At 43.2% G+C, this 15,226-nt stretch overlaps 1 protein-coding gene across 1 annotated transcript in view; it reads right to left on the minus strand.

Moving 5' to 3' along the window:
- The window catches only part of btbd7 (BTB (POZ) domain containing 7), a 116,758-nt gene that overhangs the window by 55,483 nt on the left and 46,049 nt on the right, over window positions 1–15,226 (minus strand). The window contains exon 2 of the mRNA XM_052470846.1: window positions 461–685. Coding sequence (XP_052326806.1) covers window positions 461–542 — 82 coding nt within the window. The 5' untranslated portion in view covers window positions 543–685. The remainder of the gene's footprint in view (window positions 1–460; window positions 686–15,226) is intronic.

Here is a 15,226-nt window from a genome sequence, read left to right on the forward strand (position 1 = left end):
TATTGGCGAATTGAGACGCATCCAATAAATAAAAAGATATCTCTATCTTAGACGGATTTTGATGGTAATTTTTTTATTATAATAAGAATTCCACGGGGCAAAGGAAATCGACTCTAGGGGGGTTTTGAAAAACGAGATTAATGCCTTGGCTTTGCCTTTTAGTAGACTTCTCTCAAACGAAAGACTGTTGATCTTTGATTGTTTTACCAAACAAACTAGAAAACATAGGCTACTACGCAACTATTGATTTTTTATAAAAGTAGGCAACAATACATTAGTACCCCCATTCAGTCACCTATTGTGAAGCATCATGTTTGTTCTGCTGTGAATATTCAGAGTGACCTTAGTTGTTTTAAAGCCAATAGGCTACATTTTCACATTTAGTTTAGAAGTGGGTTGCATTGGATTCCTTTGACTCCAGCATGAGGGTATAAGGGACAAATACAATAGAAGCACTCACCTATAAACGTCTGCTGGCTCTGTGAGTTGCTACCAAATCGGGGTGAGCACGAATGGGGATAGCTGGAGGCATTGACACCCATCCTCTCCTTCTTCCACTTCCTCTTCACATGGACCTCTGGGGCCACCTTTGCAGTCTCATTCTGCCAGAGCGAAAGTGCCTCCACTCAGAGCCTGGACAGACTCAGAGCTAGGACTTCATGGAGTCTAGCTTTACCAGCCATCCCTGAGAGACACGGTAAAGAGGGACAGTTTGTTAGTTAGGGCTATCACATTGTCCACAAATCTAAATCAACAGAGGAGCTGTACTCACTCATTTGCTCAGATACATTTTCAACCTCAAAATATTTCATTTTTATGGAAATACTGGAAAAACCCTTACTAGAGTGACTAGAGCCTGTCAGTCCCCAGAATTCCAAACCAAAACTTGTCTGTTGCTGTTTGCTTGGCAAGTAGCCTAAGAGTTAAAGCCTTTTAGGGGGGGGGGTAAGTATTGCAATATAAAACCATTTTAAGCTCTTTTTCCCAAAGAGGCTATTGCTACATCCTGATATTTATGTTTCATTTTACAGTCCAATCTAGCACTGCCAGAAACTGCCCAGGGGGTAGCCTGGCTTCAGCAGCTTTGGGAGACATCAGGGCTAAACTTCCCTCTTGCTACGTTAACAGGCAGTGAGAGGCATTTCTCTCTGGAAATTTCAACCAGATAAAACTTCTAAGCATATGGCTGGTGGACCACTCTGCAAAATGCTGGCATAGGCTACTCCATCTCCTTCACCCCGAAGTGAATTGTTTTCATTTGTGAAATTCCCTGGAGGGGAGATATAGATGGAGTTCTTGGGTTACCACCACTTGGGTTAGCGCCGCACTTTGTCATCACCGAGCAGGAATGGAAGCAGATGGAGAACACAATTTCATGGCTGAGACAAAATGCGAGGGTACCCTTCATGTATGCTTTGACTGATATGTGGCTTGTGTCTGGAATGCATTTTTTCATTAAAAAAACTTAAGCCTAAGGCATGGTTTTCAAAACACTACTGTTGACAGTCAGAACTAACCTCTCTACAAGGTAGGTAAAATGCCATGTGATTGTCAGGCTAATTCCTAAAGCATTATACTAAGGCTACTTTTTCACAAATCGATTCCTAAAGTAAAGGGATTTCAGTCACATACCCTATGTTACCCACTTTTCTTCCACATTCATCTAATAGCCTAACTGCTGAGAGTTTGAATGCCCTTTTAGAAATACCTATTCAATTGTATGCATTACAAATAGACTAGATATCAAATTAAATACAGGCAGTATTTATTCTATACAATGTTCATGTATTTCAGTAAAGGAAGAAAATAAAAACATTCCAGCTGCTGATGGTCATTTGTTAAAACATTCTCTTTTCTGACTAACAGTGAACATATTCAGAGAGAACCCTTGTCATTAAGTCATTGGGTTGGATTTGACATAAGTAGGCAACTTTCTAGACAATGAACTCTCCGAATTTGACAGTGTGGTTTTGAAGCAAGTTGCGATTACTTTAAAACATTTCACAAGAATATAAAATAATGACTGCATGCGAAAGGCATAGACTGCACAAATTGCTGAGAGAAATTCTGTCTGGGACAAGGGCTATCAATTTGAGTGACATAAGTAGAGAAGGAATAAATTAATAGGCTAGTTCTCTGACTGGTGTGGTGCGCCAAAACAGAAGCTGACAGGTTATGTAAGTGATGCAATGAGGGTGGGAGGCAGAACATTCCATTGGCTATGAGCATCAAGAGCCCTTGCCCTGCCATTGTGATGCCCATACTGACTGGCAAAAGGGACACAATAGAAAATGTTTCCTCATACAAGACAACAACTATGATTCAGAAAATTAGGAAAAAAGGGAGCAAAGTGGCTGTAGTTGAGGGGTCACAGTAGGAATGAGGAAACTAGAAGGGTAGCTACCAAGATGGCTCTATTCTCAGCCCAGTGCTTTCTTGATGCCTCCCTCATTTTACCTCTGTTTTTGTAGGGGCAAAATCCATTTTTCTTTTTCAAAATAATTGCCAAGCAGAGGTAATGAAATTGTGTCATTCTGAACTTTATCCGCGATATCACAAGTAACTGCCAATATAAAGGAAACTCTTGAGTAAATGAGGAATACAAAGAATATTGAAAGAATATTATTATTATTATTATTATTATTATTTATTATTATTATAATATTGAAAGCACGGGGTGCTTCCACACAGGAAGTTCCAGACACTTGTAGAATCTATGGACAGGCGCATTGAAACTGTTCTGGCGGCTCAGCGCCCTATAAGACACTTCATATGTTGGTGTTTCCATTATTATGGAGTTACCTGTAAAAGCAGGCTACACAGATAATGTACATTTAAAGACCCACATCACTATACTGAGAGCTGTGTTGTTTCTAAAAAGGATGTATTTGCATGTTTCTGGAGCCTTTGTTCATGATTTTTCTGGGCCCCCATACTACAAAACAAGGATGAGGAAGTGATTTGCTGTAATTTTCTCAAAAACAAGTTCAATCACAAAAACGATTTGGACCAGTTGCAAAATGGACCTGGGGCTTTCCCACCCGGACCCGATATGCATAATTTATTTTTAATATAGAGACCCATTCCGAACAGACCCAAGGACATCCAGACATGGTCCGATCCGAGTGAGGGAAGCAGCATAAAAGTCATTTAAGCTACTTTACTAAGCGCAGCTGATAAAGCACGTGTGGAAGGGTGGTGCCGCTCTAACAGGTGGGGGAAGGGCCATACTTTGAGCGAGTGACATGGGAAGCAGGGAGGAGGGCGTGAGGGACAGCAACCAAACAAGTCGTCTCGTGCCTAAGTAGACTTATAGCTGCCATAACAAGGTTATTTATCATCATATATGATTACATAGTACCAGTCTTGGACTTCATCAAACCGGGAGAGGCTAGTTAAGCTAGCTAACGATAGCTAGGCTAACTGAGGCTGCAGTGCCTGTGCTTACTCATGTTACAGTTATAAATAATAACTCAATTCAGAATATTAAGTAGCAGCTTGCCTACCTGTTGGCTCTTGGTTTTAGTGGCCTGTCCTTCAGCTAAAATTACATATACCCGAGACCCTTGACAAATCAGATCTGACCTAGACCATTTAGAATTCTGGATCGGCTCGGGTCCTGGATCAGGTCCAGGTGGATCCGTGATGACCAATAGTCTTAGAAAACTTCTACTTCAAGTTCTTTGTCCTACAACTTGCATTTTAAACTGTGGGGACATCCGGGTACGTGGCACCAGATCTTACCCATCCAAGAACACTGTGGCATTGCATTTCTTTCAGGGTGCATTTGAGGGAATTTGATATGAATAACTTATTGCCTAATTTGACTGGGAAAACAGCCCCATAGTCCTTTTCTTTCTCCCAACCTCTTTTTTTCCCCTCCCTCACTCTCACAATGATGAACATAGAATCGTCCAAATTACTGGTTCAACAAACAATTTGCAGGGCTGCCAGTTTTACCCAGTCACAGAGCGCAGGCTCATTTTCCTTCCTCTTTGCTAAGGACGAAAAACAGGAACATTCTTTCTCCTCACTTCTTCGTGGGTGAGGAACATACATTTATTTAAAAAATATGCACAACTATGACAAAATATCTCGAGGCAAGGACTGAACCCATGGCCAGAGGATTATACTAGGTTGATAAACCTTTCCAATGTGTGTACATGTATTTTAATGAAGAAGCAAGAGAAAAATCTCTTACACGACAGCATGTTGAAGGTATGACAGACAAGTTCCCCGTTACCTATTAGCGCTCCAACATAAAGAGATCTTCTCCATCCCCTATGGTCCTCACTGTTGGGGACCCCATCCATGGTTTGACTCAGAGCAAAGAGTCTAGTGAAGTCTAGTTAATACCGGGCTGTAAAATAAGGCAGACGATCTGACATTTTTCTGGATATTTAGTACACTGCACTCAAATATCAGGAGCTTCCTGAAGCTTTTGCTCATGTGTGGATCACATTCTGAGCATGTGTATATTCATGTGTATACTTTACGCGCAGAGAGCAGGCTACAAATGGTGCCCATTTAATTAAGTTAGATCAAAGATTAATCAGTGTCTGCAAGATCACATAATGATCACAGTATTCTACATAACAGAGCCGTATATAATAGCATTCAATAGTGCATGATAACAGTGAAACATCCATGCAACACCATTCTGCATAGTAGGCCAACCATTTGATCTCAATTAGTTTCATGGGGATATGCATTTAGATCTTCTTGAGTTATACAGTGTTGTTTAGAAGCAGCCTACAGTTTTGTTTTGAATGATGGAGTGAACGAACCTTACAGGCTGACCACACCGCTCGCGACGCAAAATACATTTAGAAATCAATGTTATTCAATTATTGCACCCACACTGCTCATGTGCGCCAACGAGCGTCTGCGTTGCCAAGGGCTAAAAGAGAAATCAGTTCAATTTCTGGTGCAGATCGCGCTGCAAGTCCTGCCTCTCCCATCTCCTCATTGGGTATACCCACGTGGGTGACTGAAAGACGAACAAGGTCAGTGGCGGTAATGCACATAATTTATGAAAGTTTCCAATCGCAATATAAAGTCAAGAGAACAAAAGGCCTGGAAGGAAGAGAGATGACTAGAAATTATTCGGTTGACCGTTTTATGTGTAGATAAATTGGCGGAGTAGAGGACCTTGTGCACTTCAGGTAAAATAACAACTCAATGTTTATATCCCAGGACAAATTAGCTAAATTCTGCCCGAGGACTCCAACAGGTCCCTCAGGTGCGACACCCTCTGAAGGCCCATTCTGCTAACCTGCTAGCTACCTAGAGCTACCTGGAACCCTACTAATTCCACGACTGGTCTATCGACGTCACCGCACGAAGAGGCAAAAACCCACTTAGCCCCATCACAACGTCCCCCAAAGGCTAACTTGCTAGCCCTGGTCTGCTAACAGCTAGCTTGCCTGCCCCGGTCTGCTAACTGCTAGCTTGCCTGCCCCGGTCTGCTAACTGCTAGCTTGCCTGCCCCGGTCTGCTAACTGCTAGCCCCTGCTAACTGCTTGCTTGCTAACCCGGTCTGCTAACTGCTCGTGCTACTAGGTGACCTAAACTGGGACATGCTTAACACCCCGGCCATCCTACAATCTAAGCTTGATGCCCTCAATCTCACACAAATTATCAATGAACCTACCAGGTACAATTCCAAATCCGTAAACACAGGATGACATCTATGAGGGTGCCCAACTAACTCGCCCTCCAAATACACCTCTGCTGTTTTCAATCAAGATCTCAGCGATCACTGCCTCATTGCCTGCATCCGTAATGGGTCTGCAACCAAACGACCACCCCTTATCACTGTCAAATGCTCCCTAAAACACTTCTGCGAGCAGGCCTTTCTTATTGACCTGGCTGGGGTATCCTGGAATGACATTGACCTCATCCCGTCGTTAGAGGATGCCTGGCTATTCTTTAAAAGTGCCTTCCTCACTATCTTAAATAAGCATACCCCATTCAAAAAATGTAGAACTAGGAATAGATATAGTCATTGGTTCACTCCAGACCTGTCTGCCCTTGACCAGCACAAAAACATCCTGTGGCGTTCTGCATTAGCATCGAATAGACCCCCTGATATGCAACTTTTCAGGGAAGTTAGGAACAAATATACACAGTCAGTTAGGAAAGCTAAGGCTAGCTTATTCAAACAGAAATTTGCATCCTGTAGTACTAAGTCAAATAAGTTCTGGGACACTAAAGTCCATGGAGAATAAGAGCACCTCCTCCCAGCTGCCCACTGCTCTGAGGCTAGGAAACACTGTCACCACCGATAAATCCACTATAATTGAGTGTTTCAATAAGCATTTCTCTACGGCTGGCCATGCTTTCCACCTGGCTACTCCTACCCCAGCCCAACCCGGACGATGCTGGGCCAATTGTGGACACCCCCATCAAGAGGATCCTCATGGATGATGTATTTTGGGATAGTGGTATGCTTACCACTCTCTCCCAAAATAGATCAGCCTGAAACTCCTGAAACCTAGAGCAGTAGCCATTGCACGGATTGAGGGAGACAATGCCATCCTGTCTGATGTTCAGACTCTGCTTGCAGGTGTAAGAGAATAAATCCGTACTACCCTGCCCACTTCACTGTTGCTCCAAGCAGAGGAAGCTGCAGTTCTGAAATACATCAAAAAGCATGAAGACTTCTGTCTGGAGCCCATACACAATGCTGGCAAGAGCATCCTGTCTGGTGCAGAGCTCAACAAGGCCCATGGTTTCATCACTACCGTGTCTTGCCACCTTGGCCTGGATGAGGGCAAGGTTCTTGGCAGTCTGGCGAAGTACACTTCCAAGCAAGGGCTTTGGGATGGAGATGCAATATGGCAGTCATGCCAACATATCTCATCAGCCATCTGGTGGAAGGGACTTCGTGGATCTGAGGATCTTTCCCCTGTTGCCTCCATCATCCTCCAAATCTCACCAACATCAGCCTCCTCAGAGCCCAACTGGTCCTTGTTTGGGAACACACACACACACACACCAAAGCACGCAACAGGCTGACCAATAGAAGGGTTGAAAAATTGGTGGCCATCCGGTCAAATTTGAGGCTTTTTGACAACGAGCCATCCTCAACAAGGTTGGAAAGTGACAGTGAAGATGAGGCCTCAGAGTCTGATGTTCAAGAGGTGGACATTGAGGAGGTCCAGGGAGAAGACATGGAAGCCCTAGAGCAAGACAACCAAAGCTTTAGTTTCTAGACTATCATTTTAAGAATGTACATTGAAAATGTTTTTAGGAGATGCGTTGGATCATTGGGGATCATTCAATATTACCTTTCTTTTGTTGTGCAGTGAAATTATCTCATGTGAAGAGTAAACTAATTTATTAAAGTTAAATTCGTAACTAGTTTTTTTTATTTCTATTGGAAGAATTTAATCATTTGCAATGATGTCTACTTATGATAAGGTAAAAGGTTTATGTTTGTCTCCATATGATATGGTAAATACATCTAATGCAAAAAACATTACATTTAAAGTGTATTCATATTCATTTATTTATTTTTTTCCACGTATATTCCCGTTAATTCCACGGAAAGTTTCCACCTCCGAATATTTTCCAAAATGTGAAACCCTAGGCATGGGTCATCAGATCCTACATTTTTTTCACAACTGCACCATCGAGAGCATCCCGATTGGTATGGAAACCGCTCAGCGTCTGACCGCAAGGCGCAACAGAATGTAGTGCGTACCGCCCAGTACGTCACTGGGCCGAGCTTCCTGCTATCCAGAACCTCTATACCAGGTGGCGGCGGAGGAAGGCCCTAAAAGTTGCCAAAGACTCCAGCCACCCAGGTCACAGACTGTTCTCTCTGCTACCACACGGCAAGTGATACCGGAGCACCAAGTCTAGGACCAAAGGGCTCCTTAACAGCTTCTACCCCCAAGCAATAAGACTGCTCAACAGTTAATCAAATGGCTACCCAGACTACCTGCACTGACTCTTGCATAGGCTTGATATACACTCACTGGACTCTAACCACACACACGCATATTGATGCCACACACATACATTCACTCACATACACTGCTGCTACTCTTTATTATCTATGCATAGTCACTTTACCCCTACCTACATGTATATATTACCTAAATTACCTTGACTAACCCGTACTCCTTGTAAACAGTGCATTAGGAAAGTAATCAGACCACTTGACTTCCTCCACATTGTTACGTTACAGCCTTATTCTAAAATGGATTAAATTGTCCCCCCCCCATTAATCTACACACAAAACTGCATTATGATAAAGCAAAAACACATTTAGAGTCTTCTTGAGAATCACGCTACAAGCGTGGCACACCTGCATTTGGGGAGTTTCTGCCATTCTTCTCTTCAGATCCTATCAAGCTCCGTCAGGCGTCGCTGCACAGCTATTTTCAGGTCTCCAGAGATGTTAGATAGATGTTAGATCAGGATCAAGTCCAGGCTCTGGCTGGGCCACTCAAGGACATTCAGAGACTTGTACTGAAGCCATTCCAACGGTCATTGTCCTGTTGGAAGGTGAACTTTCACTCCAGTCTGAGGTCCTGTGCGCTCTGGAGCAGGTTTTCCTCACAGATCTCAGTACTTTGCTCCGTTCATCTTTGCCTAGATCCTGACTAGTCTCCCAGTCCCTGAAAAATATCCCCACTGCATGATGCTGCCAACACCATGCTTCACCGTAGGGATGGTGCCAGGTTGAGTCTCATAGTAAAGGGTCTGAATACTTATGTAAATAAGGTAATTCTTTGTCATTATTAGTTGTATTGTGTGCAGATTGATGATTGTTTTTATTTAATCCATTTTAGAATAAGGCTGTAACGTAACAAACTGTAGAAAAAGTGAAGTGGTCTGAATACTCATTATTTTGGGTTACTATTTTTCCTTTAGTCTATTTTTCTTTTTCTTTTTTTCTTACTCATAAAAAAAAAACATGGTTAAGGGCTCGTAACTAAGCATTTCACAGTAAGGTCTACCTACACCTGTTGTATTCAGAACATGTGACAATATTTGATTTGACATTTGTTCTGTTATGCAGAATACTGTGATCATTATATCATCCATCTTTCATCTAACTTTATTAACCATGACCATTCGCCTGAGTAGCCTGTTATCTGTGCTTAAAGTAGAGAATAAACACATTAGCAGAATGAGATCTGCACATGTGCAGAAGCATCTGAAAGCTACGGCTCTTTTAGTGTTATGACAAAGCAAAAACAGGTTTAGAGTCTAATGAAAAAGTCGGATCCGCCGCCACTCCGGTAAAATAAAGGGTTACCTCAAATTCATCTCAGAATCACAGCTCCACGATGTACCCGTTTGCCTTTTTAAGTCAGTTGGCTACAGTCTCTGAAGATGGAGGCCATTCAGGCTGTGAACTTTTCCCTGACTGCATTCAACCCAGAGAGAAGAGGATCTGCCATCAGCGCTCACTGGGTGTGCCCGGCTCTGTGGGTGTGTCCGGACATCAGATTTAATCTGGCCCGGAGGTCAGCTCCACTAACGCAGTGGGACCACTGTATGCCTGAGCAAACATACGAGATGTTCCCCAACACATAGCACAAGAGCAAATCACACACTGACATTAAGATATAAAGAGGAGGACGTTTGCTGTCTCGAGTGACAGTAAACAAGGCAATTGATAGGAGGGAGAACAGTGTGCAAGACTGTCAAAGGAGTGTTTTACCCCTCAGAAGAGTACTTGCTCTTTTATCCCACTCATACCCTAACAAGCACACATTCACAGCGTGTGTTGCTTTTCACCAATAGGCAAATTACAAATCATGCACAATGAAAGCTTGCTTAGCAGCAGCGTGAGAGTTTTTCTTTCTTTCAAGAGCCGGCAACGTGGGAGTGAAAGTTAAGTGTTCAGGGGACAACACTTTACCAGACCACTGAGCAAAAGCAATGTCCATTCAACAAAAATCAGTAAGGATAAAGAGCCCTCTGTTTCCAGGCCCTCCGCAACTTCTCAGGATTGGCAGAAAGAAGGGAAGGGGGGGGGGGCGACGAGGCACCCTGGTCTGTGGCTGCTTTCTGAAGGCCGTGGCAGGCTGGATTATGTGAGACTAATGAGAGGGGACAGAGCCAAGCTGCACCAAGCCAGCTGCGGGTTGTCTGATCCACCCTACAGTGCCTCTCCCGCCGAGCGGCTCCAGGGGCTTCGGGCCAAGGCAAAACCAGGGACCCAAGGCCACTGCTCCACCCAACATGGTGCATCCCTAAGCTGACTCGCTTAGTTAGGGTCTTTGCCTTGAATAGCCAACTCATTTGCAGAGTTGACCATTTAAATGATTTGACCCCAACCTTGACAAGCCAATGCTGGAGACCCACTTAGAGCGGGGAGCAAAGCAAAAAGAACCAGAATGCCAGTTGTCAGAGGGCTGCCTGCGTATTTGGACCGTGTCTGTCAATGTCAACTCAAATATGAGCAAAGAAAACATTATCACACTGACAAGTTGCTAATGAGAGTCCCATGCACTGTAAAATATTAACTACCAGACAGACGTGCCATTAATTTTGACTGTCATATTATAATAGATAGTTCGCTTTCGCAACCACTCCCCATGGTCTATTCAGACAGACAATATACAGCATGGCTCTAAACATGAGTAGATTGTAATGTCTGAGTGCATTTTTCACTCTGATATTCAAATACATGAATAGTCTCAGGATCTAAATCAGGGATCATCAACTAGATTTATGAGCAGATGGTCTGGGGTCCGGACAATTATTAAGTGATAATGTCCGAGAAGCCGGTGTTTGAAGGATATATCGGCATAGGTGTTAGGCCCGAGACTAAATCGAGGGCCGGCAAACAGGTTACCAACATATTCAAATAATTGATTTACATATTTTTCACGAAAAAAAAAAGTTATTTTGATGAAATTATTCATACTATTTCATCCTTCCACAAGATATTGTCCAGACACAAATCTAAGGTTGCTACCCAAGCTGGTCATTCCTTCTATTGGTTCAGTTGCCAGGCCCAGTCTTTTATTCAAAGGACAGTTGTTTGTTCTAAATGTCCCATTGCCATACTGGCTAGCTAGCCTACTACATCTCATTTACAGTCACGTCAAGCGGTGCAGCCGGAATAACAGCAAAGTTACATTTACGTTTGTTTAAGCAGTTTTCTAGACATTTATTTGGATACATCCATAACAATAAGCTAATGTGTTCACTCCTCAGGACACTTGTTCAGAGGAGCTAGCCAACAACACAGCTAACACAATCACTTCAAACTGAAGCTGGAAAGACAAACTAGCTGCACTTTCTTTCGTTTTACCTGTTTTCTATTGATATTTCTTTGTATACATCCATAAAAAATTATGCTCTCCGACATTTGCAAACAATGTTGCAAGTGTTGGAGAGAAAGGCAGCAAGGTTTAAACAAATCTCCGCTGTTGAAAACGAAATGTTAGTCTCAAAGAAATGTGAGATAATGTCTAGATGCTTTTTATAGTGGAGATCAAGTTTATAACTTGCCTGGTGGGCTGATAAGACAGTGGATTGCACAGTCAGATGGAACAGAGTAAATAGGTATTTTAACGTCATAGGATTTAGCCGGTGGTAACTTGTGGAATAGACACAGGCTGGAATGCGGTTTTAACCAATCAGCATTCAGGATTAGACCTACCGTTGCATAATTACAAATCATTTGTAGATTGCAAATTGTCCGCAAGAAGCCCAAACAGATATGTTTGACTAAAACAATTTCAAACCTTGCTTACATTTGTATACGATCACGTGTCTCTCTATTATACGTGGGAAAAATTGGGAATAGATTTCTCCAATTAAAATCACTTGGAGACAATTTCCTGATGTTTTTAGTATTTTATGTCCAACCATGACAATTCCATGGGGGGACCCTGATCTAAATTCTTCCCTCAAAGGCTACAGAATGCAGAGGATACGGTAGAAAATCAAGTTGATACGGCTAATGATTTCTCTTCCTGTTCATGCCTTTGTTTTCTCATAAACCAGCACGAATCAGACATTGACCTCATGGGACATCAAAGCATAAAGATTTCGTGGCGTTTGGGTTTCCCCCTCAAGAGTCGACCACACACACAAACTTCCTAGGCTTTGTCTCTGCATATCTAACATCCAAAATGTCGATAAGTCAGAATAGATGTAGCTGAATGACGATATGTTAAAAAAAATTCTAAATGCTGCTATTTTATTGGTAAAGATATTATTCTACTATTCTTCAGTAATGGGGCATTTTTCTTTCCACCTGTCTGATACTGTTATAGCCAAAGCAATGTTCTACTGGAATGTTTATTATAATAAAATAGGCCCACCCAACAACTGCTTTTCCTCAGCTTTTGAGGTCCTGGTGAGATGGACCTCTTCATTTCCAGCAGGCTGTTGCCAATTTCCTCAGACAAGGTCATCCTGTCTGGTCTAAACAGCACCAACATCCACTGTGATGACTCCACCAGGAACTTAAAAGTCAGAGGCTGGGATCTCAGCACAAACGTACTATCTGCCCTAGTTTGTGGTCCTGACACTTCAGTAACAATATGGCACTATTGACCAGGTCTCATAGTGCTTTAGGCCTACATTGTGTCATCCACAGCCTCAACCTGGTGGAAGTGTCGCAGCCATTTTGTCGTCCTGTTCCGTCCCCCCAGCCCCCTTACTTGACCGCTGGGTGAATGAATCCGTCCAGCTTAGAGAGGACGATGGAGGAGGGCTGACATTTCAGAGTTCACGCTGTTCTGCTGACACGCTTACCCTTTCGCAGAGAGAGCTCAAGGAATGTTCTAACCGACACACCCCGCCCCCAACCATCCTCACAAATTTGAGCTTCAGCTAATACAATACCACAAAAAAAACCATCTAATTAGGCTTTAAAGGTCAGCGCAGCCACAAGACAACAGGATGTTTCGGGGGAGTTTTGGCCTCGTAGCAAAAACATTTCTGCGGGGTAATGGAGATGGAAATCAGTTGCAAAGGAAAAAACTAAAAAACATCCAGACACTTTTGTTTGAATGTCCTCTGAGACAAACATCATTTTAATGAAGGCATGCACCAAATAGCAGATACATCTCTGACATTCCTGAGGTAAACAAAGAGGAGGGAGGGTGGTAAAGCAGCCCTTCCTGTGGTAATAACTGAATTATATTGATTTATCACGAGACGATGGAAAGTATCTCAAGGTCCCTTGTTTGATGACTTTGTTCTCTACGTGTGGGGTCAGAAGGATAACAGTGAAAAACATGCAGAGAGATAGCAGTTCCATTCCACTTTGTGGCATTTTTACTGTCCCCAACCCCCCTTTCATGAGAAGGCGTTAGAACATGCCTCTTCAGTTACTGTGGAGGAAGCCAGGCACAGCATGCCAAGCTACGCAACAATAGCAGCACTGTTGAGGTAGACCCTGAAAGTATTCCTCATCTTGAGTCGAGAATGTTGCAGTCCTTTGACCTTCAAAATCGCCAGCTGTCTAAAGGGATGGCTTTCAAAGGCCCCACTTCCCCAATTCGTAGGGGATGTAGGCCTAGCTCACAGCCGTTCTCTCGGAGTAATTAATGCACCCTACCAGCCATTAGACACTTGGCAGATGCCTCCAAATACAATTGTTTTAAATGGTTAGGCGGATAAACTACATCCTGTTTACGGTAGCCCCTTCATGAAACCAAGCATATATCTTACTTCTGGCATTTTAAGGCCCTTGTGCAAGCCAAGCACTCTCCCCAATTAATCTCACTATGCGCTCTTCATAGGGACTTTGATGTCGGACATGGTCCCTGTTAGTGAGTGACAGCGGTCACGCAGACCATTACAATCATGAAAATAGCCGCATGATAATCCCACAAGGACAGAGATCCTATGAAACACCATTTGACCAGCATGCGAGGAACAGAATAGTGGAAAACTGAATATAGGAAAGGAGGCCAAGAAAAGTTCTACGGGTCCATTTGGAAAGTATTCAGACCCCTCAACTTTTTCCATAATTTTGTTACGTTATAGCCTTTTCTGGCAAGCGGTACCGGAGTGCCAAGACTAGGACAAAAAGCAGTCTCAACAGTTTTTACCCCCAAGCCATAAGACTCCTAAACAGGTAATCAAATGGCAACCCGGACTATTTGCATTGTGTGCCACCCCCCAAATCCTCTTTTTACGCTGCTGCTACTCTCTGTTAATCATATATGCATAGTCACTTTAACTATACATTCATGTACATACTACCTCAATTGGGCCGACCAACCAGTGCTCCCGCACATTGACTAACCGGGCTATCTGCATTGTGTCCCACCCACCAGCGACCAACCCCCTTTTTACGCTACAGCTACTCTCTGTTTATCATATATGCGTAGTCACTTCAACCATATCTATATACTACCTCAATCAACCTGACTAACCAGTGTCTGTATGTAGGCTTTTATAGCCTCGCTACTGTATATAGCCTGTCTTTTTACTGTTGTTTTATTTCTTTACCTACCTATTGTTCACCTAATACCTTTTTTGCATAAGTATTCAGACCCTTTGCTATGACTCAATTTTGCTCAGGTGCATCCTGTTTCCATTGATCATCATTGAAATGTTTCAAGAACTTGGGAGTCCACCTGTGGTAAATTCAATTGACTGGACATGATTTGGAAAGGCACACACCTGTCCCACAGTTGACAGTGTATGTCAGAGCAAAAACCAAGCCCTGAGGTCAAAGGAATTGTCCGTAGAGCTCAACGACAGGACTGTGTCAAGGCACACATCTGTGGAAGGTTACCAAATAAGGTCTGCAGCATTGAAGGTCCCCAACAACACAGCGATCTTCATCATTCTTAAATGGAAGTTTGGAACCACCAAGACTCTTCCTAGACCTGGCTGCCAAGCCAAACCAAGAACAGAGTTCCTCTGTGGAGATGGGAGAACCTTCCAGAAGGACAACCATCTCTGCAGCACTCCACCAATCAGGCCTTTATGGTAGAGTGGCCAGATGAAACCATTCTTCAGTAAAATGCACATGATAGCCCGCTTGAAGTTTGCCAAAAGGCCCCTAAAGGAATGAGACGATGAGATACAAGATTCTCTGGTCCGATGAAACCAAGATTGAACTCTTTGGCCTAAATACCAAGTGTCACATCTGGAGGAAACCTGGCACCATCCCTACGGTAAAGCATGGTGGTGGCAGCATCATGCTGTGGGGATGTTTTTCAGCAGCAAGTACTTGGATACTAGACAGGATCGAGGGAAAGATGAATCGAACAGAGTAGAGAGA

Source organism: Oncorhynchus keta, chromosome 19 (assembly GCF_023373465.1).
Source record: "Oncorhynchus keta strain PuntledgeMale-10-30-2019 chromosome 19, Oket_V2, whole genome shotgun sequence".
Taxonomy (NCBI): domain Eukaryota; kingdom Metazoa; phylum Chordata; class Actinopteri; order Salmoniformes; family Salmonidae; genus Oncorhynchus; species Oncorhynchus keta.